The 27,683-nt window shown below is 43.4% G+C and overlaps 1 protein-coding gene across 4 annotated transcripts in view; it reads left to right on the forward strand.

The window, feature by feature from the left end:
• Positions 1–27,683, forward strand: part of LOC125903882 (plexin-A1-like) — a 267,206-nt gene that overhangs the window by 231,812 nt on the left and 7,711 nt on the right. The window contains exons 17-28 of one of the 4 annotated variants that reach the window (XM_049601096.1): positions 2,903–2,996; positions 4,026–4,262; positions 6,160–6,303; positions 7,646–7,880; positions 12,536–12,684; positions 14,768–15,024; positions 17,966–18,032; positions 21,840–21,986; positions 22,405–22,564; positions 22,952–23,055; positions 23,393–23,501; positions 26,522–26,712. In XM_049601096.1, the coding sequence (XP_049457053.1) occupies positions 2,903–2,996; positions 4,026–4,262; positions 6,160–6,303; positions 7,646–7,880; positions 12,536–12,684; positions 14,768–15,024; positions 17,966–18,032; positions 21,840–21,986; positions 22,405–22,564; positions 22,952–23,055; positions 23,393–23,501; positions 26,522–26,712 (1,894 nt within the window). The remainder of the gene's footprint in view (positions 1–2,902; positions 2,997–4,025; positions 4,263–6,159; positions 6,304–7,645; positions 7,881–12,535; positions 12,685–14,767; positions 15,025–17,965; positions 18,033–21,839; positions 21,987–22,404; positions 22,565–22,951; positions 23,056–23,392; positions 23,502–26,521; positions 26,713–27,683) is intronic. The other 3 variants (XM_049601251.1, XM_049601175.1, XM_049601305.1) reach the window with 3 other exon arrangements.

Consider the following 27,683-nt stretch of genomic DNA (forward strand, 5'->3'; position numbering starts at 1 on the left):
CTGTTGACTGTCTCATTTACTTCAAAAGTAGAGTTCCAGGAACATGTCACTGAGTTTTATTCAGTGTGTTTTTCTGTTGCATTTACTTAAAATTCTCAAATACAAGCTGGTATTCAAATAATAGACAGAGCCCCAAAAATAGTCAGGGATGTAGTCCGTATGAAAAGTAAAGGCTGAACATGAAAAAGATCTGCACAAGTTGCATGTCACAGTCAGTCACTGCTGATTTGCTGATTCTCTTTAAAAGAAACACTGTGTCATATTAAAAGCCTATCAAGAAAGGGGGAGGGGTGGGTCATATATTTATTGTTATGTCATTAAACTTACTAAGACTGAGTAACATGTGCGGCGTCTTTGATTAAAATGGCAGATTTCACTCAATGTGAACATTGTTGGAAACTTTACAAAACGTAAAACATCGGTCTAGTGGTTTTTAGATATTTAATGCAAAAAGTTACATATTTTTAGGGCAACTGTAGCTTGTATACAGTATATTTCAGATATTTGTTCAGGAGTACCTGTTAGAACAGCCCACATTGGATATTTCCACCAGACACGTCAGTTCAGACAGTGTATCAGTCCACTTCTGCAGCATCGCAGGGGGTTGGGGTGAAAATGGGAGCCACATTTAAAACTCTGCAGGGACACTAAGTCTCTCATCATGCAAAAGAGGTGTGAGAGGATGAGAAGTCTCATTTGGAATAGGATGAATAAAATAGTTGAGGGTAGGCAAGGGGAAACGAGAATGAAAGTGTTGGCTCCAGCCTTGGGGGGAAATAACCTCGGCATTCGGCTTGTGTTTGGTGTTTCACTCAGCACTCCCAGAGGAGGAGGTGCGCGGTTCTCCAGGCCAATCACGCTTTTATTTACCAAGCTATTTTGTCGCTGCATCCCCTTTGGTGACCCTTTTTGCCGGGGCAATTTGGAACAGCGCTGAGACTCCCCTGTCCAAAACACAAATCAGACACGACTCAGACTTGTTCCCTTCCCTTCAGGAAGAGGTTCTCGCGCTAACAACACTGACACATGGCAGTGCAGAGATTGCGTGACACTTCATCTTGTTTAAACGGTGTAATACAGTGCACTGTGTACACCATTGTAGTGTATGTGTGGAACAGATTCTTATCCTACGTCCTAGTGTTGCCACATACTGATACTGATTTTGAGCCACCACATGTCCACAGCTCCATGTTGTGCTATTCCACCAACAACTATAACTATATGTAAATCTCCTAAATTCCTTTGTTTGCTTTTCACACCAGTCTCTATTCACCACATCAACATCTGTCTCCCTCCATTAAACCTCTCAAAAGCACTAAGCCCTCCTTCACCTCTCTTATTTTGCTAGCTCTGGAATTCCCAGGGCCACTTTTACCTTAAGGCCTGGGACTGGACTCAGCTCCCTCCCTCAGACAACAGCTCCATCTGGCCTCAGAAAAGCACAGCCAACTCCCTGGATGTGGATGATTTGTCTTGTGTGACCTGTGTCCATGTATATTTACATTTTAGGATGCTCTAGTTACACCATGTAATTGATGCAATGTTTAGTTTAGTAGATCTCAAGCTGCAGCTGGTCAGTGGAAAAAAAACATTCTTGAGGAAGAGCTTTCTTTCAGTTATCAGCGATATATAGATTAAACTCGATGTATTGTGACGTTTTCCATTTGGATGCATAAAATAACAATATCAGCACAAACATGATATGTCGCACACACTCCCCTGCCCATCCAGACCACTCTTATTTTCTTTCTTTGGCAATAGTGTGTGAGGCAAAGCGTATTTTTCTGCAGGGCGCCAGACCACGACCACTAAGTCACATTTTGCGACCATGGAGCTCTAGTATATCGCATTAGTGCTCCATGGTTGCAAAATGATATTAATATATGCACTGGAGAGCTGTTTGTTTACTGCTCACAGTAAATAACTCCTCATATTTAATGGCATTTCTTAAGAGGAGATATAAAAATTCAAGATATATGTCGTGCCATATCACCCAGCCCTACTTAGAAGGCTTTACAACACTTGAACATTTTTTTTGTATCATTGCCTGTATGGAACCCAGCAATATACCAGCCAGTGTATCATTTGCTTTTTTTGTTTATTGGTGCCATTGTGACTCACAGTGGCACTAGGCTTCAAACCTCACCTTACCCCCTTTCCAGTTTTTAGGTTGTATGCTAACTTATTTAGCTGCTGTCAGAACGCCTCACATCAGATAAAGTTCAGCCTCTCAGGCCAGCAGAGGCTGTTGAGAGGGCAGTGTGGGGGGAACAGCACTCTCACCCATATTACTCATGTCTCCACTGGTCAGCGTCACATAGACCTGAATAGGTCACAGGTGTAAAGGTTACAGAACATGTCAGATCACTGACAGCGGTGCAGTTGCCGAATGTATCTCATGCTGAAAAATACCGCAGTACAACTTTCATACAATCTGAAAATATCTCCCCTGGATTTCGAGAGGTCCTGAGGAGAGGCCAAAAACTTCAGCTCTCAGGAGTAATGCTACATATTTGCTTATTCTTCCCTCTAGCCTCCATATTGGTTTAAAGAAGCTTTTAACATTCATGCAAGGGCTTTACCGTTACTGTCATTACCTGAAAATGGGCTTCCATGAATAAGCAGGCGAAAGGCTACAGCTGAAGCGAGCATTAATGGTAAATCGCCAACTGGAGGGCCCTCTCGGCTCCCACAGAGAACAGATTTATTAGCATTTATTTCCACTGATAGGCCTGTTGAATAGTGTATGCACTTGGACCCTGCAAGACAAAGAAGTACAGCAGGAGATACATGAATGTGTGACACAAGTGCACATAGAATTGTTTATAATTTCCCAGTACCATTGTATAATTGTGTTTGTCTTGATTCTCTCTACAATAAATTGTGTTATCTCTGTTTTTAGTGGAGGGACCATGTTGACCATTACTGGAACCAATCTGGCCACCATCAAGGAGCCCAAAATGAGAGCCAAGTATGGAGCTGCCAAGTCAGAAAATGTAAGTGGTCGGACCCAGACACCCGCACACAGTTTTTATTGACAAAACAAAAAAAAGCAGGGACTTGACTTGGCAAGTGAGACGGAGTGAGACCAATATAGACACACAGGTGTCTCTCCCTCTCTTTCACTGTCTCTCTGCTGTCTCCCTCTCTGTGGAAAAAGTGATTTTCAGACGATACACACACTCCTGGGACACAGACACAGGCGCACACACCTGACCCGCCGGTCAACCAGCCAAGGGCCCATTTTCTGTTTGTTTTTGATGTTGAATTTCCTTTTAGCAGTTTAACCTTTGAAATGTCAACCAGCAATAAAGCGGCTCTGGCAAATCCCCCTCTCTTCACCTAGCACCACGGGGCTTAGCTAACCTTTCTCCCGCTCTTAGCTGAAAGTAAAAATATCCCTTCCTTTTCCTTTGTCCCCCTCTCTGCATTCTCTTTTTCTTTTTTTGCTTGGTTAATGTTTCTCTTGACCTATAAACACAGTTTTGTTCTATGTATTTGTGTGTGATGGTGTTATGTGACATATAGAACATAACGTCAGGCTATAACATGCTGTGAAACTATTCAAAGGTCTCTTTAGCCATGCTGTGTTACTGTTAACAGCTACTGGCTGACCTCTCCTGTTTTCCTGTGAGTCATTACAGTCTAATTTGTTCTTCGGTGACTGATTTAAGTGTCGAACCCCACAAGGGATTTCCAGATGATATCAACACTGATTACAACACTGATGTTATTAAGCCAGCCTCTTCCTCATTATGTCATTACAGAGACATTTAATCACTCATATCACATAACCCTGTTTCAGCCATCATACATATAGTTGATTAACATGATCTTTTGCATACTCATTTTAAAATGTACATTTCTAACATTTCTTTGTAGACAGTGTAAACATGGTAGAAAGCTTGTTAGACAGGAAATTAGCTCACCTTGTAAAACTTAATTCAACTTCCTTTTTTCTCCACTGTTTCACTTCTCCTTTCTCCCTAATTTCCCTGTTACTCGCTCATCCTCCCCTTCTCTAGAACTGCACGGTTGTCAACAACACCGTGATGGTGTGTCTGGCGCCCTCTGTGGCCGGATCTGATAAAGGCTTCTCAGAGTCGGGGAGCAGTCCTGACGAGATTGGCTTTGTCATGGATGATGTGCGCTCCGTGCTGGTGGTAAACGAGACTTTCAGCTACCACCCAGACCCTGTGTTCGAACCTCTGAGCCCCTCGGGCATGCTGGAGCTGAAGCCCAGCTCACCGCTCATACTCAAGGTAAATTGCCTTGTGCTCTTAGCATTGATCTGTTTTGGCCTTGTCTCTACCTGGCTTTGCTTTACATCCATCATGTCCTTGACTTTGCTTGTCTTATTTTTTTGTTTTCAGCTTCCCTTCTCATGTCTCCTACCTCAATCTCTATCTTTCTCCTCTCCACATGTCTTCTGATTCATCTTTTCTGTCTCGTTTCTTCCTATCCTCTGTCTTGCATCACCTTTCCCATTTTATTTCTGCTGTCTGTCCTTTCTCCTTTCACAGTAGACCAGGCATGACTGGGAAAATATGGTTCTTATAATGTCTGAATGAATGATGTCAGAATGGAGTTTATGGTGGTTTTCCCTCAAAGCTTTTAATCGAAGGTTACTCTGTAAAGGTGTGGAGGTAATGTCTCAGAACACACTAGGACTCCAGGACAAAAGAAGGTTAGCTGAGTGTTAGCATGCAGTTGACACATTAGACGAGCAGTAATAGCAGATAGCCGCGTTCCAGTAATGTTGAGTATTGTCAGCAACGTTAAAAGCTTAATCTCCCAAATAGTTATTTTAGAAAATGCTGCAGCGACCTCCCAGTCAGCATCCAGCACAACTGATAAGAGGCTGACAGGCATTTGAAATGATTTGCTCCACACATTTTCTGTACAGACACTTTACTCCCTCCTTCCTCCTGCTTTGAGAGTTTTCTTTCAACACAGCCGTCTTTCAGATGTGCCTCAACCTTGAAAGATGTTATTTCTTCGCCTGCTGTCTCCAGAGGGGTTTGGAGACCTTTAAGGGGAAAAAAAGTCGCTTCTAATACGCCCCCTTTAAAATCAGGTGCAAAGAAAAGTAATGTTTATAAAGTGGACCCATGCGTTGCCATGCCACCTGCTCAGATTTTTATCAGATAGCTTCTAAAGAGAGACTTCATAGCCATGTTTACTCTAAGCCATAAAGGCAGTACGCATTTGAATCCAGAGCGTATTTCTAAAGGCTTTGCCCCACCCACCCACCCACCCACGCTGTCTTTTGTCACTTCACCTCTCCCCTTGAACTTCAAAGCCTCAGGAGCGTCAGAGAAAATTATCGTGCAATTTCATGGAAAACGAAAGCCTTTTTTCTCTTGGTGAATCAGGGTGGAGTTTTAGAAATGAAGAATCACGCCTTTCCCCACTGTAACTTTAAATATAATTCTTTAATGAAAAGCTCTGATTGCCCCACCGTGCTCCGGGTAAAGAATTGCAGAAATAAGCAGCAAAGAAACGGCATCCTATTAAATAATTGCAGAGAAATTAGACGTTCATCGAGATTTTCCAGCAATTATTTCCTCCCACTCTGCAAAACACAGCGAGTTAGGGTGAGGAGGGGTAGGTAGAGGTAGCAGAGGAGACGAGAAGGATGGTTTCTGTAGAAATTATTTATTGTACTTCCCAACACCCTTATACCACCAACGCATTTTTACAATCCTTGGACAGCCTTTTTTTTTTTTTTTTTTTACTGTTGCCAGCCGTTATCCACCAGATCTGGATCAAACACTCCAATAGCCGGTTGGCTAAATTTAGTCCAAGTTACATTTTTAACTCAAAAACTCATAGACTTGGGAATTAGGAAGCGTGGAGCGTGCAGAGGGTTCTTATATATTGGTGCCTGATCAGTCAGTTCTCTGCAGTGTTTCCTCCAGTGAACAGCGCAGAATAACTGTTGCCATGGCTACCTGCAGTTTTAAAGTACCTTGCACACTGATTAGAGCTGTGACTGAACTGTTGACGGACACCCGCCAGCCAATCAAAAACAGCATAAATCACAGTTGGGGTGAATCCTTTTGCTTTTATACTGTTTGATTAGTATTCCGTTGGTGTGGACCACCTCAGACTTAGACCTTATGTAAGTAACCAAAGCATGTGTACATCTGTTTCCAGGGCCGTAACCTAATTCCTGCAGCCCCAGGAAACTCTAAGCTGAACTACACGGTGCTGATCGGGGAGACGCCCTGCGTTCTCACCCTGTCTGAGAGCCAGCTGCTGTGTGAATGGCCTAACCTGACCGGAGAACACAAAGTCACTGTGAGTAAAACTTTAATACTTGTCTACATTACTGTTTGTCGAATAGTTCCTCATTGTTTAATGTGTCTGTATTCATTATGTTAACATGGTTTAACACACACAGAGCAAAGCATGGGGCCATCTAGGTAAAGGCGTCCATATGCAGCCACATGAAACCTGAAAATGAGCATCAGCCCTCTCTGAGTTACTTTTTCCACTTTAAATACCTGTTATTTCATCACCCTGCTTGTTTTTTTTTTTCTTTGCCACCTCTGGAGCGTCTGGCTTTCACATTTCTTTCAGCCACTCAGCCCGTCTTCCTCTATAACTCCTGTTCTCAGTGCTGTTTCCGCTGAGCTATTCATCCCCCCTTTTTATGTCAATCCACTTCCTGCCTTTTCATTCATTCATCTCATTCTTCCCTTCCCATCCATCAGACCTAAATCTCTTTAATTACTCTAGATTTCTCGCCCCCATTCATATAGCCTGCACGCACATAAACACACACACATCCCGTCTCTTACACCGTTGGCGGTGTATGCGACTGTATTTATGTCTTAGAAGCTTTTGATCGGTCTCGTTTGGCTGCCGTCCTCCTCGGGATTTCAACAGTATTGATATTCAATAGAGACCAAAAAATGGCTAGTGGGCGTGAGAGGTCTGTGTCTATTTTTATCCTCCTCCATTTGGTATTTCATAGACATAAGCCAGTTGAAGAAGGAATAAAAGAAAAAGGAAGAAGACGGGGAGTGGGGGGGACACATCCCAACGTTATTCACGCGTTGTGCAGGCCAGAACTGTTTTGATGTGATACGGTTGAAAGTCAGATGGGTGTGTGACTCTGTGTACTTTTTTCACTGGTTCCAAAGACAGCCCTGGGGCACAGATGTTGCCTCCCCCAACCCAGATATAAAGGGTTTTGGGGAGTTTAGTTGGCCTGCACTTGGCTCGACTCGACACAGCTTGGTTTTCAAGTATAAATGCAATGTGGGATTCAGCACTGGCACCTTACAGAATTCTTTTATCACTATACTGGATTTATACAATAGTTTATTGTAATTATAGGTTGTGCCCAGGTGTAGGTCTAACCTTGCCATAATGTGAGTGGAACTGTGGGTCTTGTAGATAAAGATGATTTAAAAATGCCAAAATAGTGTTTCTGTATGATTTCCACATCATGCATAGCGCACAGCTCTCAATTTGGTAGCAGCATCTGATTTATTTTCTACTTTATGTAACCATAAATGAAAGTGGTTTACAGCTTCAGCTTGGAACCCTGTCAAATGCTGCTGGAAACAGACCCACAGATTTTTTTATGTGGTGTCAAGAGAATGTAACTCTTCTGTCGGTGTCTGTCCACTAGGTGCGTGTTGGAGGCTTTGAATACTCACCAGGGACCCTGCAGATCTACTCAGACAGCCTGCTCACCCTGCCTGCCATAATCGGTATCGGAGGAGGTGGCGGCTTACTCCTACTGGTTATCATTGTGGTGCTGATCGCATACAAGAGGAAGTCTCGGGATGCCGACCGCACCCTCAAACGGCTGCAACTGCAGATGGACAACCTGGAGTCCAGGGTGGCCCTTGAGTGCAAGGAAGGTGAGTTTGGGCCACATCTGGCCATAATATCGGTGTGACGCAAACTGCTCCAATCTCAGAAGTTACTTTCATACCGCTCTTCTAGTTTCTCTTCATCTTTCTCCTTAAAAAACTCCCCTGTCCCCAAATAACTTTCTGTAAATCTCTCCCTCGCTGCAGCTTACCTCAGAAGCTCCACAACTCCCATTCAATAGTCCTATCCATTTCTCCCTCGGCTTTCTCTTTCACTCTCTGTTTCTCCCTCCCTCTCACTGCCAACTGTCCCCCTGCTGTTAGGTGGCAGCGGTGTGTGTGTGCATGTGTGCGTGGGTGTTGGTGTGTTTCCAGAGGAGTACTTTGATCTGAGCCAGCCACCAGATGTTGGCTCTCCACCCCATGAGAGAGCTGCCTGGCTGGCCTCACTACCATCCACACTGAGAGAGGGAGGGAGAGAGAGATGGAGGTTAGATAGATACAGGGGCACAGAGGTGGGAAAGTGAGTGATAGTAAGGGGGGAGGGGTTTGGCAACGACTGAAGCAAGGGGAGAGACAGAGAGAGGGACTTACACAGCAGTACATTAGCATATATTCATTTGGCAAGAAGCTGCATGGATCCAGTGAGAGTCTACTGATGCTGTTACTGGTTTGTCTGGCAAGAGAGGGAGAAGCAGATGGGGAGAAAGAGAAGGAGAATACTGATAACCATGATCATCAGAATACATTTTTATTAGAGATCACTTCACTTGTTGCACTGCTTTAGTAAACCTCAAACGTAACAACATACATTTACTGTAGTTACTAGTACAAGGTGTCCAAAGATGATCTGACAGTTTGGATATACCAGATCAAGGTGTTACAGGAGCACATCTGGACCCAACAGGCCCTAAAATGTTGAGTTGATTCAGGCAGGGCTCAGGCTTTTCTGTTCTTTTTTTTTTTTTTTTGGAAGGGGCTCGAGTCAGTCAGTCAAAATATTATACACATACATATTTTTTCAATTGCATTACACGTGACAGATCTAAAAAAAAAAAAAAAAAAACCAAACAGTTCATCAGTGTAGCATTGCGTCTCAATAAATATAGGGCACAGATATAATGAATGAATGGTCAAAGTCAGTGAAACATTGAATGACATATCCTGACTTCTCTAGTATGAGTCAAGCTTTAAAAAGGCTCCCCATACCAGGTTGTTCAGTGAATCATTAAGTTCCAGTGCTGTGCTCAGTGACGGCTGCTTGTAACTGTAAACCAATCAGGCCTTTGTAGGCATGATTAAAAACAGTGACATCATTTCACTCTTTTTAGGTACCTAGCAGCATCCTTGAAACATCAAGGCCAAAAAAAAAAGGCTACAAAAAAGCAACAAGTGCGCATGAGATTGACATTGCTGCACAGGTTGTTGCAAATTGATTTACAAAAATAACAACACTTAAACCATAAGTGTTAACTGCTCCTAGCAACCACTACCACAGCTCTTTTGGCTAATGAAAATAACGTCTGTGGGAAGGACATACTACTTAGTACCAGACTGGTTAGGGTAGCACAAAAGAAAATATCCTCTCTCTACAAAAAAATATCTTAACATATACCCAGTGTCAGGGTGAATGAACGAATGAAGTTTAGTGAAATGTAGTCTGTGTATTTATCAGCAGAGACCCCGCCGTCTGCCCTTATCTTATTTTGCTGACATTCCTGGGCACAGCATCCAGGTGAGGTCAGGACTTTATAAAAGGTAGTGACCAAGTGTTGGACCGTAAAGAGCAAGAGGAGAATACAAAAACTGCAGATGCAACGCCAAAGAAAAATGCATATATAGCATGCAAAACGCCAAGAGGACAAAGCTGGTTTCAAAAGTGAGAGTAAATCTGGGGTTGACTTTCAGTTTCACAACAACAATTCCTGCATAGTATACCTTTAACTGTGCCAGTCATCTGCTCAGGGGGATGACTTTGCATGCGTGCACTTCACAACACCACTCCCCCTGACACTCAAGTCCTCATGTCCTGCTCTTTTGCAACTCCTTCACAACCACACACATAAACTCACACAGCAGGTCAAACAATGATTGGCTGGGGTGTGTGGTGGTGAGTCCAGGTGCCCTGACCCTGTCTGTCCCCCGCTGTCACCACTGTCTGGAAGACGACAACAGGATGGATGGAAGGAGGGGGATGGAGCAAGGGAGATAAATAAGGCCGACGACTTGTGAGAGGAGAAAGGGAGGGGAGGTGGGCAATGATGAAGAATGGATAGGAAGATTATGAGAGAGGGAAAAAAATGAGGGGAAGCTGACAGTACTCTAGACAGCATTTTAAAGAGTGAAAGAGGGAAGGAAGTTGATGTGAGGGTAGCGGGAGATAAAGAAAGGTAGATAATGCTTTATATTGGTTGCAGGAGGAGATGGGTGGACAAATCAGAGGAGTGAAAAGAAGAGGAAGTGATTAGAATACATGGGGAAAAGTCTTGGCAAAATAAGCAGCAAACACAAATGTTGCAGAAAAGCTACCACACTGAACATATTGATGGAAGAAAAGAGGTGTAGAGAAGAGATGGGGCAGGGTAGAGACTGATTAGAGATGCAGAGAGAGATGGATGGCACGTGTGAGCCAAACAAACAGAAAGATGGAGGGATGTAGCAGAGGACACGCAACCATAGGGGAGGGAGAGGTGACCTCTAAGATGTCACTTTGAAGGGAAGAAAGAGGGAGAAAAAGAGAGATAGGAAGAGAGGGATAGGGTGACACAAGCCATCTGTTAGTCTGGGCTTTGGTTCGTTATTTGTTTGGGTTGTGTATCCATGTGTTGGTCTATTTCGGGTGACACTATAGGGCACACACACACACACACAGTCAAGCTAGTGAAACTGTAAAGCTGTACATTTTCTCCTCAAGGGAGTTTTGTATTTATAAAATAGAATCAAGTCAGTCCAGCAAAATATATGCACTATTGTATGGGATGTGAGTGAGAGAATGGATTTGATCCCATTTGTTCCCTCTGGATGTGACTTGTGAAGCCACTGGAGTATACAGAACGGGGTCAGAACACACACTCGCTGGGAATGGAAAATGTGTAAAAACACTGACACATGCACTCACATTAATCATCTGGGCACTAGGTTCTGTGTTCAGCTGTGGGGCAAGACAGGGAAAAGTGTGTGTGTATGTGTGTGCCTGTGTGTGTGGCTGCTGGAGTACAAGTGTGCGAGGTGGCAGCGTGTAATGTGTGTGTACTCACAGGCTCATGTTCCTGTGTGCAGTTCCATCCTGAACTCCCCTCCAGCCACCGAGTACCACAACGCTTTCCTCTCTTCCTCCATCTCTTTCTTCCCTCCATCTCTCTCTCTGCTCTCAGCGCAGAGCGATCACATAATGCTGCTTTTCACCGGCTACTCCTCCACACGCCTCCATCTTTTCCTCACTTTCACCTGTGCTGCCTTTTTTTTCTACTCTAAAACATGCTGTTTATGGAAATCAGTTTGACTTAGGCATGAATAGTCAGAGACTCTGAGACTGGCTCTAGAGTTGATTTCAGCTTCTTGCAGGTGTTTAAAATTTGATTACCTTGCACTGTGACCACAGCTTTCCATTCATTCTTCTCTTTTGTGTAGATTTTGATGTTTGAAGTCTTAATTTCCCCATTCTTTTGGGAAGAAAAATATAATGTATTTCTTCTGAGAACATTTAAAACTGGAGGATTTTAGTGATAGTAACAATCCCTAAGGTTTACATCTAAATAAATGCTTCTTCGCTACTTACCTTTGCCAGTTGATTCCTTTTAAACATATATGTTTCCTAAGAAAATCCCTCCTCTGCACATGAAGAAATTGTTTTACACATACAGAAGCAGTAGTTTGTTTGGGAAAATGGTACCTAGCAGGTGAAAAAGGCCTCAGTTATAAAGTATTTTGTGTTGGACCACTGCTGACAGAATGCTAAATGCCAAACTGAGGACTCATTATAAGTTGTCATTGAAGTCAAGTTATCAGTGTTGAAGGCTATAAAAACAAAACGGTATTTCAGTTAGGAACACTTAAGTCAAAGAAAACTGGGGCCTCTCTGCCTTTCCCAGGCGTATGCAGAAAGCCTCTTCTATGCACCTACGGCAGAGAAAGCACACCTTTCCACCATTCCACACACTTACATGGAAAGCCTTAAGGCAGAGGGAGCACACCTCTCTGCCCTTCCATGTGCAAAAGAGGAAAGTCTAAGGCGGGGAGAGCAAACCTCCCTGCCCTTCCATGCGCCTAGAACACAGCAGCATTAATGACAGACATGACATTGATAAGTCAGACAAAGCATGAAAAGGAGGAGCTGGGTTGGAGGCAGGTTGCAAAACAACATACAGATGAAGCAGCAACAGTAGGCAGGCCAAAGCATAATGGTTGCATAGAAAGGCATCATGTGATCTATCAGCTGACTCCCTTCCATCAATCAGCTGCTCCATCAGTTGATTGACTGTTTGAGATCAGCTAATGTAGCTGGGATGTGAGCTGAGCTTGACATTGTGTCCTACCTGAACTGAACGCTATGCTCAATTTTTCATTCTTATAGTTCAAGTCTGTATGTATTCTTTAGAATTATTTATGGGTTTTTTTGAGACAAAACATTCAGTAAGATGACATTCACGATATGTTTATATTTATATATATATATATAACTGTTTTCTCATCCTTTCGCTTAGCATTTGCCGAGCTGCAGACGGACATCCATGAACTCACTCAGGAGCTGGACGGAGCAGGAATCCCCTTCCTGGACTATCGCACCTACGCCATGAGAGTCCTCTTTCCTGGGATTGAGGACCATCCTGTGCTCAAGGAGATGGAGGTACGGGTCAGTAGAGAGCTTCATTCACACACACTCACACACACACACACGCACACACACACATACAAATTGACTGAATGAAGTTTTGTCATTAGAAATAGTCAGTTTGAAGATTGTAAAATTGGTTCACCAAGTGAATAACTGGAACAAAAAACCTATCGACTGCTTTTTGATGTGATTGAAATTGTGAGAATTAAGAAGTTTGGGAGAACAATAAGCCACAAAAAAAGGGAAGCATAAATTAAGTGGAGATTTCTGTTTTGATCTTCAAGTTGTTAAGATTTTTTAATGTTTTTTTTCCGAAGTAATTTCTACAGGTTTGAAAAGGTTATTGCTTTTAAAGTTTGTTCTCTCTGTACTAGGGTGTGATCACATTAAACTCCACGCTGAGACCAAAACAAGTGAAAACCTAACAGTATTTCAACACAGTTTCTGACACAGAACTTTAGAAAACTTTGACTCTTTAGAGACTAATTTGGTAAGATGAAAATGTCCGTCATATCAGTGGTGGACTGTCGGAACGTGACGGCCAAAAACATCTTCAACAGCTTGTTAGCCAAGAGGTGGAGGCAGAGGAGGCTTCAAGCCCAAAGTAGTAAAAAAAATTTGGGCCAGAGAAAATCTCAGGGCAAGCTTAATTTTGATGTAATGCAGTGAAGGGACAGTTCTTTTTTTGGGGATTGAGCAGTGTCCCAACTCAGCCTAATTCAGTACTTTATTGCCACGTCAACACAGTTAATAGACATTTGCCCCATAGCAGCTTTTAAACAGACAAAAAACAACACACACATAAGTAAGTAAAATCTGTAAAACAAGAGCAGCAAAACAGTTATTACATTCATACATTCAAACGTGCATAATATGATAAAGTTCTGAAGTGCTTTTTGCTGCTACATTCGTTTTAAAGCGCTTGTTGCTCTGTGCTGCTACCTACCTACCCAAGACTTGGTTCAAGTGATAGATTGCCTCTACAGGACCAAGCCTGTTTGAGGCTCCTGAAAAAGCAATGCTCACACGTTCAATAAAACACTCTCCCCTCCACTACTGCTCCTTTCTCAAGAGGGAACACTCTATCACTCACATACAGCCAGGCTGTGTGGACACTGTAACGCAGCATGCACACGTACCTCTATCATTTCTCTGTATGCATTGGACTCTCACACATACATCACATGGAAATGCACACTTGCACACCACTGACATGCATGTAAGGTGGCGGCTGCAGGGAACAGGCTTTGAGACATGCAGTATCTGCTCATGCTATCAGCTGTATTCCAAAGGGATAGTGTAGCGCGACATTGGATTTTCATTTGTATGGCCCAGGCAATCACAGGCCACAGTAGTGCGCTAGCAAGCAGATCAATTTCTTATTACAGCATGAAGCTCACATTCTTACTTCAAACCTCCCTTGGAGGGGGAGACCTGCCCGTTGCTTTGAGAGAGGAAGAGAATCAGTGAAACGGGGGGGCAGTGTGGGATGAAGGGAGGTAAAGGGGGAGTGAGAACTGGGGAAGAAGGAGGAGAGCATTGGGACAATAATAGGTTGTAAAACAAAAGTGCAAAGCCTTGCTTTATGGATGCATCTGTAAGCTGATTTTACCCTGTATGTAGATAAATATATTGTGAGCGTATCTGCGTGTGTGCACATGTGGCTGTTTTGCCAATATACCCTTTATCTAATATTCCTCATTCTCACTCATACTCATAAATCCATTTCTCAACTATAACTCACACCCTCCTTTTCATCCTGAACTCAACCTTTGTATCTGCTCCTACCTCACTCTTTTCTTTATCTCCCTACCTCTAATATTTTGTCCTTTTTTCCTTTCTTGTACTTTCCTACCTCCTTCCTTCCACCTCTCTCACTCTGCCTTCCCTCTGACTTTCCACCCTTCTCCTGCACTCCATTACCTTCTTTTCTTCCCTTTTCTCCCCACCACTTCCTGCTGAATTTACCACACCTTCATTCTCTCCCTCTATCCATGCCTCCCTTTCATTTTCTCTACCCCATGTCCAACCATCACCCACCATCCCTTTCCCCCTCCACTCATACTCCTCCCTATCATCACCTCTGTGCCCTCCTCTCCAGGTCCCCGCTAACGTGGAGAAGGCCCTGACATTGTTTGGCCAGCTACTGACCAAAAAGCACTTCCTGCTGACCTTCATTCGCACCCTGGAGGCACAGCGGTCCTTCTCTATGCGAGACCGAGGCAACGTGGCCTCCCTCATCATGACGGCACTGCAGGGGGAGATGGAGTACGCCACAGGCGTCCTCAAACAGCTCCTGTCTGACCTCATCGACAAAAACCTGGAGAGCAAGAACCACCCGAAGCTCTTGCTCAGAAGGTACGGAAACGGGGATGGAGAGAGACGGGTGGGCTTGGACTGTGCACAAAAACATGTCACACGTGCACGGATAGTTTCCCCACTGAGGGTTCAAGTTTGAGGTTACGTCCCTTTGTTTATCACACTTCTCACTGGTTTAGGGTGTCCTTGAGAAGAGGCACCCTACTGAAAGTGGGCACCTTTACTGTTTAGCCTTTGAAAAACAAAAACAGCAAAAAAGTTTTATTTTTTTGTCATTGCTCCCTATTTTGCGAGCCCTCCTATTGTCATGGAAATGATGCAAAACTAAGCTGATAGTTACAGTAGGAAGATAATTGAAAATGATACAAAGTAGAAGATGATGCTCTGAGAGAAAGTTAAGTGCTTAGTTTTTTCCCATCCAGCTGAAGTTGTGGAGCAGGAAGGCAAGGGACTATAGCTTTTAGAGGCCTATGTGACGTTACCTCATCTCTATCTCTCAACCTTGTCCCTGTCAGAGAGGATTACACCCCTGAGCACACACACACACTCCCAATGGAGCCGCAGTCAGACACTGCTCTCTCCTCCTGCCTCTCGCACACACAGCGAGAAAGGTAGAGAGTGGAAAAGAAGGAGGGATGGAGAGGATGTAAAGGAAAGGAAGAGAAGGATTTACATGGAGGGTGTGAGGGATAGAGAGAGAATGGATTGGTGAAAGGGAAAAAGGGGGGAGATGTGCAGCAGTGAAGAGAAATAATGTGAGGTGAGAGAGGAAAAGGCAGTGAGAGAAAGGTGGATGGAGCAGAGGGAGGGAAATAGTGACTGACAGAAAGAGAGGGCAAAATTTCTTGAGCGAGACTTGGACTGGAGGCAAACTGATGTAGAGAGAGAGAGAGGAGGAAGGAAGAATAGAAAGGCTGAATGAAGGTGCAATATGGTGAGAGAATAGATAGGCAGAGGGAGGAGGAGAAGGAAAAATGAGCCTCTGCAGACAGTCGGGCAGGAAAAGATACACGTATTTAAGGAAAGACACAATTAGAGAAATGGCCTGTCTCCAAATAAATTGGAATTAGACATTAAATGATAAAAAAGTTGTGTTTTTTTCCTCTCCTCCTTCTCCTCTGAGAGATATTTAATTAAAAATCTAATCAAATAAATGACTCTCAGCCAGTGTGCCTGTGTGAAGCCTTTTCCAATCCCCTCCTGGGGCGTACGGTCACAACACGCTGTCCCTGCTAACTACACTAGCCTCGGGAGCTGGCGTTAATAAGCTCGGCAATTATTACACATGGTTCACCCTGGTTTGGTCTTTTTCCTGCAATAGATAGACTTTAGAACATTTTTTATTTTTAGACATGTACACAGAAAAGCAAAGGAGAAAGTCTTAATAATCTGCTCCCGTGTGGGTATCCGTAGCCTATGGTGAAGTGATGCTCCTGCTTTGGGTACATTTGGCTTGATTTGCACATTATAGGCACAGACTCACTGTGTGTGGCTGGGCAAATCTCCATCAGCTACTCCTCCTGTAGCACATGTTTAAAAACTTTGTGACGGCGGGTTGCTGTGACGCCAAATGAGCTACAAGTCGCCCACTATCATGTCCTGACATGCCCAAAAGCGTGTTCTGTCCAGGTGTATTCACCTCCATTGTCCTCCATCCCTCCGTTCCCTGTTGCCTCATTCTTCATCCGCTATATTTTGCTGACAGCCATGAAAAAAACAACTGCTCCACATACATCAAACAACACTCAACAGTCAAACAGGGAGGCTTGCGGAAGCGTAGGAGTTCACGTCTCGTTTCTGCTACAGGCCTTCACTGGTTTCACTAGCACATTGGCCTAGTTTCCCGTGTTTTCCCTTTATTCCCTTACTATTCCTCAATTGTCATGAAAAACATTGTATTTCCTGTGCAAAATTGACAAGAAAATATCTTCTTTTGTTGTCATTTCTCAACAGAATATATCTTTCTTCTCCTTTTTGCACGTAATAACAAAAAGACTAATATATATGACAAGTGCAGGAATGTGGCCCAGTTAGACAAACCAGTAGTCCAGCAGAAGGCTCTCTTGTGCACCCCACATTTATCTAAGAGAAAACAAGGAATGCATAATTAAGATGTCCTGTTTGTCCCTAATATACAAAGGAAGGATGGTGGAAAGAAGGAGGTAAATCTGAGGACGGCAAAACGGGAGAAATAATCTCTTCTTTGGCCCTTCTGCTTTTCCCCCTGCATACCCTTAGTGCCGGTCTCCCTTTCAGCTGTTTAAGAAATTAGACGCAATAAGTCCGTTAATTACAATGCCTTTTAATTGCTCTGTTTTCATACGCTGGTTGTTCACGTGTGTCTGCTCAAGAGCGTGCACGTGCGGAGGTTCCCCTCATTACACGGCAGGTTTGTGATTAACGAGAGAAGTTAGCGAATTATACTAATTGCTGTATTTTTAATGAAGACGAGTGGGTTTGCTTGGAGGGGGAAAAATGTGTGTGTGTGGGGGGGGGGGGTGCGGGCATGAAACAATGAAAGAAATGGAGGGGTTTGTTTTGCCAAGTTAATTTGTTTGCATGTGACGGTGGGGGGAGCGAAGGAGAGGAAGGGAAAGGGCTCGGTTGTTTGAAGGCTAACCGCGCGACGACTGATAATGCTGCGTGTTCTCTTTGATGTGCGAGCGTGTCTTAAATGCCCCCCCCCCCATGATGAAAGTGTTGGTTTATGCCCAGAGATCGTAGCCAGGAGGGGGGCTTGTTTGGGTGCGCTTGTTGAAACAGGAAGGAGCGCTTTGGGATGACTCCAAAACCTCCCAGTGTCTTGTGCAGAGGTTTAGGTGCTGCTTAGAAAATCTAATTTTTGCTTTCTTTCCCTGTCTTACTCTTCATTCCCATCCTTTGACTGTCACTCTATAATTTTCTTTTACTATTATTCCCCTCTTCCCCCTCACCCTTCACCTTCTCCTTTCTCTCCCCCTTCCTTTCATCTCTCTCCCAGGACGGAGTCAGTCGCTGAGAAGATGCTCACCAACTGGTTCACCTTCCTGCTTTACAAGTTCCTCAAGGTAAAATTGTCTGTCACACACACACAGACACACACAACTTTTGAAGCAATACTAATACCGCTGCTGTTTGAGAATAGAAAAATGCCTCACCAACACACACACACACACACACACACACACACACACACACACACACACACACGTTCACAGCTGCAGCATTAGATAAGGCAGAGGCAGCAGGCTACCTATCCCTTACCTCTGCCTTTCATGTGTTAAATTCTCCGTTCTCCGAATTGAGGAAGCTGCAGTCTGAAGCGCTGTTCAGACACAGCTGGTCATGTTGTTGTGATCGCCGTAGCCTGTCGCAATAACCTGTCGTCTCTTTGTGTCCCTCGCTGGATTCTTTTACAGCCAGGAAAGTGTGTGTGTGTGCGTCCGTATGCATGCCTGAGTGTTTGTATCCCCCTTCAGAGCTTTTGGGGCTTAGCAAAAGAGGAAGGCAGAGATCTTACACAAATGCATTCTCTCATTTCTCTGTCTGTCTGTCTCTGCGTCTGTATGTGTTCTTTCTCTTTTTGAATCCCCGTCCCTCTGATATGGAATCAGAGAGAATTATTGAGGCTTAAACTGTGCTAAATTCTTGTTTCCACACACACATTCTCGACATTCAAACATGGCTGCAGCTAATCAGTTAGCAGCGGGGCCTTAAACCCCCGCCAGGACAGACATTCTGGTGGACAGTGAACCAGCCAAGCCCCCCGGGGGTCCCAGTTAGCATCTGTGTGCGTGAGTGTGTCCATTTTGGGTGTGCATGCATGTGTGTGTTTTGGCTCTGAATGCAAGACCTTACAGCCAGAGTTGGGTTCAGAGACGGGGGAGCGGGATACCAGGGAAGCTGCTGGGGATCTTTTATAACAGCTGTTTTTGTGAACTTTAGACAAGACAAAGACGGCAGAGAAAAGACAGGAAGAGGTGGAAGGATGTTGAGAAGACGGCCAGGAGTGTTGTGGACGGTTAAGAGGAAGTGTTGGGGATGTTTTTTAAAATGAAAAACACGAACACAGAGCACAAGGGAAAGTGAGAGGGGGAAATGGAGGGATTGGGGGATAAAATGAGCACTGAAGCAAAGACTTACTGTAGCTAGCAGCAAGGTTACCAACCTAGCTTTTATCTAACCTGTGCAATTCAGCACCTCTCTTTCTCCTACCTTTTAGGGGTCACATAAGAAAAAGGCCTGAAACAATTTCAAGGTTCAGCCAGGTGTGAATAGAGATGGGTAAAGGTCAAGTAGTTGTTCAGAGGGAGGAAATAGATGAAGCTTTTACCTACCAAAGGGAACAGGAGTAGGGAAAAAATGCTTTTATCCATTCCCCCATTCTAAGGGTTCACTTGTCCTCCTGTGCACTGGGTTGTTTGAGAGTGTAGGAGGTCACATGGTTACTCTATTTCTGCACCAGAAGTTGTGTGTGCTGCTTCAGTTAAAGGTGCAGATAGCTGTTTAGAGATGATGTCATTGTTATCATATAATAAAATGAATAAAAAGTATGTATTTTGATGATGGGAAAAAGGCAATGACATCAAAAACACCATGCAGTAAACCCAAATGTACATCAAGCATGACCCTTTCATGAACATGGAGCTCCAGCTTTTCCACGCTGAAAGAAGACAGAAGGGCAATGATGCAGCACAGAGGTGGTCCTATGCTGTTAGACAGAGAGGACGTCAGCCGGAGTGCTGTGTGTTCTCCACAGGAAGCAGGCAGTGCTAGATTATCCCACAGAGTTCATCTGACAGCTCACCACGATGACTGACGTGTTGATGCATGAACACGCCCAGCTGAAGGGCGGAGGGCAGGAAAGTCCAATACACGTCCTCTGTCTCGAGACACAGAGTGGCACGTTTAGGCTTTAAAGGACATCTAGAAATTTTTAAAGGACAAAGTACTGTGATGTGAGTAATTACAACCTTTAAATGGTTACTCCAGTTTATCACAACTTGAGTTGTTATTAAATGAAGAAAAGTCTTCCCATGACCCCTTGTCACTGGCTGCAAGATGCAAGTAGTTTAACGAAGAAATTATGTTTCATCTAAATAGATTCCTGAGGATTCATTTTACATTAAAAAAAACGCTTGGAAAAAAATAAGAAAATAAATTAAAATTACAAGTCTGCACTGAGAAGGATCATGAGATGCTATTAAAAGTTTTGCAAATAGCAACCAAGCAGACCAAGGCAGCCGTGACAGGAGGCATTATGTTTAAGGTTGTCCTTGGAATTATTATTTATTTATTTATTTATTTTTTTTTTTTTTTCAAATTTTGACATAATGTCCACTCACAATCAAAGATGGGCTCATCAGATTTTGGGGGTCAAAGGTCACCTTGGCCTCACAAAACATGTTCTTGGCTATTGCTCAAAAAATCACACATTAATTACAACAGATTTTCACAAAAATGTGTGGTAGGATAAAATAATGAAGTAGTGACGTTTTATTTCCTCTAGGTCAAGGGTCAACTTCACTGTGACATCATAATGTCATGTAAAAACACTTTTCTGGTCAGTATTCAACTCCTTTACTCAGGAACAAAATGGGAGACATTTGGTCAGATACTGAATTTTTGACACGATCTTCTGTGCTGCCTGGTTGAGGATGTGTGTGTGAAGCTCCCATATTTTGCCCCAAAAAATAAAATCAGTACCTTTTACTAAATTCCAAAGTCTTCACTACGTATAATATGAGATTAGACAGACATGGATGTAAACTGCAACTTGACTGGTTGATAGAGACATACAATCACGAGGCAGTGATTCCAGTGTCTCCCTTCAGTGTCTACTTCTTAAAGGTTCCTGACCCTCAGATTAAAAACCATCGTTCTAAACTACTTGTTAAAGTGAGCCCCACCAAATTGTCAGTAATAATGCAAAACTACACAGGAAAACGGCAAATCAAAGTTGATTAAGATGCTAGCAACAGACAGCGTTAGCTGATAATTCTGTTATCCACCTATTTTTTTTCATTCAAATCAATTTTGCTAACCTGGAAATTTGTTTAAACCCGATCATGTGACTGCTCCTGTGTTTTGCTCCATAGCAATGTTGCTGCATTCCTCAGTGAGTGTAGTGCTAAATAGGAAAGATTGTCAAAACTAGAAAAATAAGACCCAAGTTGTGCTAACTGGAACAGTCCTTTAAAGAGGAACCGAGAAGGTGCACGATCAGGCAGTGCTTAGCTGGCAGGCCAGCAGAGCGAGTGAGTGAAAAAAGAGAGCAAGGGAAGGAGAGACAGGGGCCCAACATCCCAGAGCTCGTTGCCTGGTTGACACGTCTCACACACCAAAGTGCTTCTCCAAGCGTTTTTCACCCCTCAGTCGTTAACCTTCTATTAACTCCTCCATCAATTGCCACTCATTCACACTCACACTCTCTCTGATTCCTCTCCTTCTTGCTCACTCACTTACTCACACACACAAACAGAGATTTACAAAGGGTGTTTTTCGCAAAGAAGACACACAGGGGAGAGGCTGGAGAGTGTGTGTGAGAGAGAAAAATGGTGTGTGTGTTGTTTTCTGTCAATTTTCAGCGTGCTGTTAGCCAACACAGGCCATGGCCTCGTCCGGTACTGCTCTGCCTGTGGTTGGCTTAAAGAAGATTAGAAATATAATTGGAGAGTTGCTCAGCAAAGCTTTGCCTTTTTTGCTGTCATGTACTATTTTCTAGGTAAAGTTTTTGCACAGTTGCATTCGTAGTTTGCATTTTAACAATCTGCCTTTCTCTCCTTCTCTTTTCACCTTCCCTCTCTCTCACCTTTCACTCCTACCTGTCTCCCTCTCTCTGCTTCCTTCTTCCACTGTTGTTTCCTGTTTTCCAGGAGTGTGCTGGTGAGCCTCTCTTCATGCTGTACTGCGCCATGAAGCAGCAAATGGAAAAGGGACCAATAGACTCAATCACAGGAGAAGCCCGCTACTCCCTGAGCGAGGACAAACTCATCAGGCAGCAGATTGACTACAAGACTTTGGTCAGTGCACATTAGTGGACACAGACAGTTGGACAACATATTTGGTGTCAGAGGATAAAACACAACAGATGCACACACACAGTTGATAAAACATGTTGACATGGTTTTAATATGTGCCCAGTATTCTTGGAAAGCCCTACGTGTTAAATCAGGGACCATTTTGCAGTTGTTGGCAACACTGGCAATTTACAACTCTATGAGATGTGAACACAAACAGGACCTTTAATTCTAATGAAACACACTTCTAATAGTAATAACTATTGAATATTGATTCTTAACTGCAGCGTGAAGTGTCGGTTTGTAGGTCAAAAATCACCGCAGGGTCATGCTTTCCCCGCATCGATGGTTAACGCTCCCAGTCTGTGCTGAATTCCTGGTCTAAATGTGACCTGTGCCCTTTGCCCTCTGACCTCTGTAGACGCTGCACTGTGTGAACCCAGAGAACGAGAACGCTCCGGAGGTGACGGTGAAGAGCCTGAACTGTGACACAGTGACACAGGTGAAGGAGAAGCTGCTGGATGCTGTATACAAGGGCACACCGTACTCCCAGAGACCAAAGGCTTCCGATATGGACCTGGGTAAGGAGAGGGAGAACTGTCTCACACGCACACACACACACTCCAAGCACAGGTGCACAACTACAGGGGGTAAAGAGGGAATCGTTTCAAGGGCTCTCTGAAGCAGGAGGGGGGCCTCTACAGAGGAGAAGTGATTCTGTACAAAAATAAATTCAAGTAAGGAGCCAGAAGTCACTGAAATTATGCATTGTATCCATTTTAATTTATTCAGTCTATGAACTTTGCTCTCCGCATCCTTAGTCACAGCAACTTTTTGTTTGGAGGAGGGGGTTCTTGATAAATTTATCCGTGTAATCCATGTCCCAATTCTGTCTTTATATTCTCATATTAAACAAATAAACACAACCTTACCCTAATCTTCTTTGTGTGTGTTTGTGTGTGTGACAGAATGGCGGCAGGGTAGGATGGCTCGCATCATCCTTCAGGACGAGGATGTCACCACTAAGATAGACAACGACTGGAAGAGACTCAACACGCTGGCCCACTACCAGGTACCTGAGCACAACATAAATCCCATGATGCTCTGTGTCTTATTGAAAACATGACTTCTCATTGATATTGTTGTCTATTGTTGTAGTTGTTAGTATTATGGTTGTCATTGTTTGGAGTATATTTTAGCCCAGTGAAACAACGTAGCAGCTGTTTTTGCTGCAAAGAAAAATGCTCACGTCATTTGAAAAAAATGCTGCTTTTCACTCGAGGTTCTCAAGTAAAGTAGCAATTTGGAAAATAAATCCTGTTTGAGCACAGTGCGAGTGTGTGTGGTCGGGCTATAATCTTGCTGCTGGACGTTCTGTGCAGCACTGACTGATCTTGATCCCGTTTCAGGTGACAGATGGCTCAGTGATTGCCCTGGTGCCGAAACAGAACTCAGCCTACAACATCTCCAACTCCTCCACATTCACCAAGTCCCTCAGCAGATACGGTACGAGAGAAGGTGTGTGCGTGTGTTTTGTGTGTGTGTACGTCTGTGTGTACAAGTGTATGTATGTGCGCCTTCATTTCATGATTTGTGCATTTCTAACAAGACACCACTAATATCAAAATGCCTGTATTGCACTCAGATGACTTGATTTTTGAAAATATGATGCTGCTTAGAGGAAGAACTGCCAGACACCACTGTCTATGTCACTTTGCTTCTGGCACCCTGTCTTGCTACCAGGTTTCAGTTCAAGAACTGGTGGACTACTTGTTCCTCCTTTCTTAAAACAGCTTTAGTGTAAAGACTGCATGATCTTGAACTCATGTTAAAATGGTTAGTTGGATATGCCTGGGCAATAAAGCAGTCTCTTTAGGGTATTGCAGTAACATTTCTGACAATAACAATGATAAGCTTTGGACATTTTTTCTCGATATAAATAGATCTAAGAGCCTATCACACATCAGAAATAAACATGACAACAGCCAGTCAGTCTGCTGCCTCTCTTCTCTGTCTCTGGTTGTCTGTGTGCAGCAGGGTGGGGCTATGTTCTGCACACACAGTCGACAGCAGCATTACTTCAGAGCAGAGCCCACAGCAGAGGGAATGATAGACTTCAGGATGTATTTTACTGGAGTGAATAAAACAGCAGTGCTCATTATTCATCAGTGCAACAAATGGGAAACAGTATGACCGATCTATCAAACATATGTTGAACAAACAGAGCACAAACTTGCAGAAATGCGACGTCTTCAGCTTCTCTGCCTGCAGTAACTTCCTGCCTCCTCTTAATCAACACCTGGTTTGTGTACAAAGCCAAGGACGTCATTATGCCTAAATACTGAAAGTGAACTTGTGCTATCTTCCAAAGGTGAGGAAATCGTTGACAAAAAAGGTAAAACAGCGTCAATTATATGGAGGTGCTTTGGGTATCTCAAAAGCATCAAAGTGCAGATTAAGACAGTCTGCAAAATCGGTCGGTGCCAACCAAGACGGGAAACACAACAAATCTTTTCCATCATCTAAATAGGTACAATCCAAGTGATTGCACTGTTATTTTAGGTTACAAGGCAAACTGACTTGCATTGTTTATTTAGGCAGATTTGCAAATTTAAATGTTTACATTTGTGTTCCTTTATCACAAAATATATTCTAAACCAAGCCACGTTTGCACAGTTAAATCTTTACTTTATTCTATTTTATATGTTAACAAACCATTTTAAAAGTTTAACTAGTAAAGCCCCTGGTTTCTTTGGGCTTCAGTCATTATCAGGATACTCTTCAAAGGGGCAGCGTTATTAAATTATATATTGTGATAAATATAGATATCAATTAATATGGAAAAAATATTATCTTTATCATTTTTTGTGGTAATGCCCAGCCCTACTCAGAATGTACAGTTATTGTAGTACTGTCATGTTGTTTATCAAGGCAAATTCACATTTCTGCAACAAAAAATAAAAGCTCTCGTCATTTCTCATCATACATCCAACAGAGCACACATGACAGCTGTCAGCAGCACACTTTAACATCAAGTATAGTGGTTGGTTTCCTGTCAGTGCCTTGTTGCTTACTGACTGTCCATCTCCAATACTGACGAACCCTTTATTTCTACGCACATCTCTCTCAGCTGTGGTTGTTCTGATCCCCTTTAGACCTCACGTGCCTTTTTCGTAAGGGAATAAGTGTAATGCGAAAATACTGGAAATCCGCATGTAAATGAATAGACACAGTGGGATGTCAAGTAGATAAGAAAATAACATACTTTCCCCACACTTTATAGCAGTAGATTAACAAGGCATTGCAAATTAGAGCTGTACTTATGTCACAGACAAATTATTGGCTTTGCTACCATGAAGTGCAGGAGGTGATCTTTTAAACTCCAGCGTGTGATTTAGCCTCCTCAGAACATTTCAGACCATATACAGTTAAGGTCATGGCTGCTCACAGCTGAGAACAGTGTAGCTGTGAGGTCCATTGCAGTTGCCACAGATGGATGGTCAGGTTGACAGATTGGCAAGAAAATACACTTTTTCAAATTTTTACATGAAAGCAACTGAAAAATGTTATTTGGAAAAATAACATGAACCTGAATTTCCAGAATATGTTTGATGGAAATGCATTTTTTCTCCAAATAAATCACACACAGTCCAGATAACATGATGTTAATGCTGGGTGAGAAGTAGGCTTCTGTTTCTCACTATCACTCTTTCCATCCTTCTTTTCTATTTTCTAAATCCCTCCCTGTTGTACAGTAACTCTGTTCCTGAGCCCTGCTACCGTGACATACACATAAATACTCACTAACACCCCATCACCCTTACTCTGTACCTCCCTGGTTCACATTCTCTCCTGACATTTTGAACCTCTCAATCCTCTCCTGCTTTGTCACGGAAGTGACAAGCATTCAAACTGAAAGTGTAATGCTCCGTGTCACAAAACAGGGGATCACTGTCCAACAAAGGGAGGGAGGGAGCGGGAGAGAGAGTGACAGACAAATTTATTCTGGAATGAGAGACTGACATGCAAGTAGAAGGAGCTGACACCTTTCAGAAATGCTTTTAACTTCACAGAGATTTTGCTCTTTGCGCTACCTCAGATTTCTCCTTCATGTGTTTTTTATACTTTGATATCTTAATTTATAGGCACTTCTCCTTGAAACGGTGATGAAGACAAAATGCATTATACTGATATAAACTACCGACTTGCATCAAGATACGGGCTGCTTGATATGTTATCAGATTTAACTGTATTTAAACCCTTCCCTTTTAGACCAGAGGCCCCTGGTTCACAGCCACAGCAAGCATTGTGCAAGGCACTGACTCTTAGTCTAACTTAGCACTTTATTGTAAAACGTCTCTAATATTTTTCTAGTGTCAAAGGCAAATCTGTTTCCCCTGGGTGCTTACATAAAATAAAATCCAAACTAGTACAACAAAACACATGTTCAACTCCACATTGTGTCTGTTCTGTCTTACTGTTATTTTTGGCCCATTTGCTCAGCTCTCCTCCATGTCTCCTCTTCCACCTCCTTCCAGAGAGCATGCTGAGGACAGCCAGCAGTCCAGACAGCTTGCGCTCCCGAACACCCATGATCACCCCCGACCTTGAGAGCGGCACCAAACTGTGGCACCTGGTCAAGAACCACGACCACTCAGACCAGAGGGAAGGGGACAGAGGGAGCAAGATGGTCTCTGAGATCTACCTGACCAGACTGCTGGCCACCAAGGTATCGTGGAGCTGCACATCTACACACACACCACAAGAAGAAAAAAAAAATCACACTCCAGCACATCCCTGTCATGTAGCCCACTTGCACCAGAAGCCTCTACCCCTGACCTTTGTTTGGTGGTGGTCTCAAAGCTCATTAACATTTTTCATAACCTTTTACACAAAGACACACATATGCGCAGGAATTAGTGTTTGTGTCTTAATTAGGAGGTTGACCTTTGACTATTGAGCTGTTTGGTTGGTGTTACTGGGCCCTCTGTTGGTGGCCTCAGGGCTTTTCAGGCCCAGGCCTTTGCTCTCAGATCATTACTCACCAAATTCCTCCACGTCCTCCAGACCACAGGGCGAAACCTGCGCTCGGCTTTTTATGCAGCATGTGTCTTCAGATGATGATCTGAAAGGTTATTTGGAGTCGGGCTGTTTGTGTTGATGTGCTGAAGAAACATCCCTCAGTACCTTGTTAACCACCACTGAGCAGAGTGAGATTGAGTGACTGTTAAAATGTTGTGTGAAACAGCATCTGCAACCCTGGGACTATTTTATATTCTGCAACTGTTGGAGCTGTTCCAATGTTGGCATCTCTACCAAAGCTGTTGAAATGCAGCTGCACATATTTCACATTTGCCTATTTTAATATCTTAATTGAATTGCTAAGAATGAGATTAGAATAGCACGAAGACTCACATGAGGATTAATATGTGGTTGTTAATCCTTCAGAATCTAAAATCTGCACAGAAAGTTTTTGTTTGGTTTTTGCTTTATTAACCTATTAACATTTCAGCACCAACTCAAGAAAGCATACAAAGCAGCGGGCAAAACAAAAGAAACCTGAATGTGCTCGAGTCCACAGCACAGCCTTTTTTCACTGAAATTAGCCTGTAGGTGTGAAACCCTACTAAAAATGGTTTAGGTTGGAGCTGAAGCCAAATGTACCTGCGACTTTTGTGGGGTCATTTGTCCCGGCAGTGA

This window comes from Epinephelus fuscoguttatus, linkage group LG1 (genome assembly GCF_011397635.1).
Source record: "Epinephelus fuscoguttatus linkage group LG1, E.fuscoguttatus.final_Chr_v1".
NCBI lineage: Eukaryota > Metazoa > Chordata > Actinopteri > Perciformes > Serranidae > Epinephelus > Epinephelus fuscoguttatus.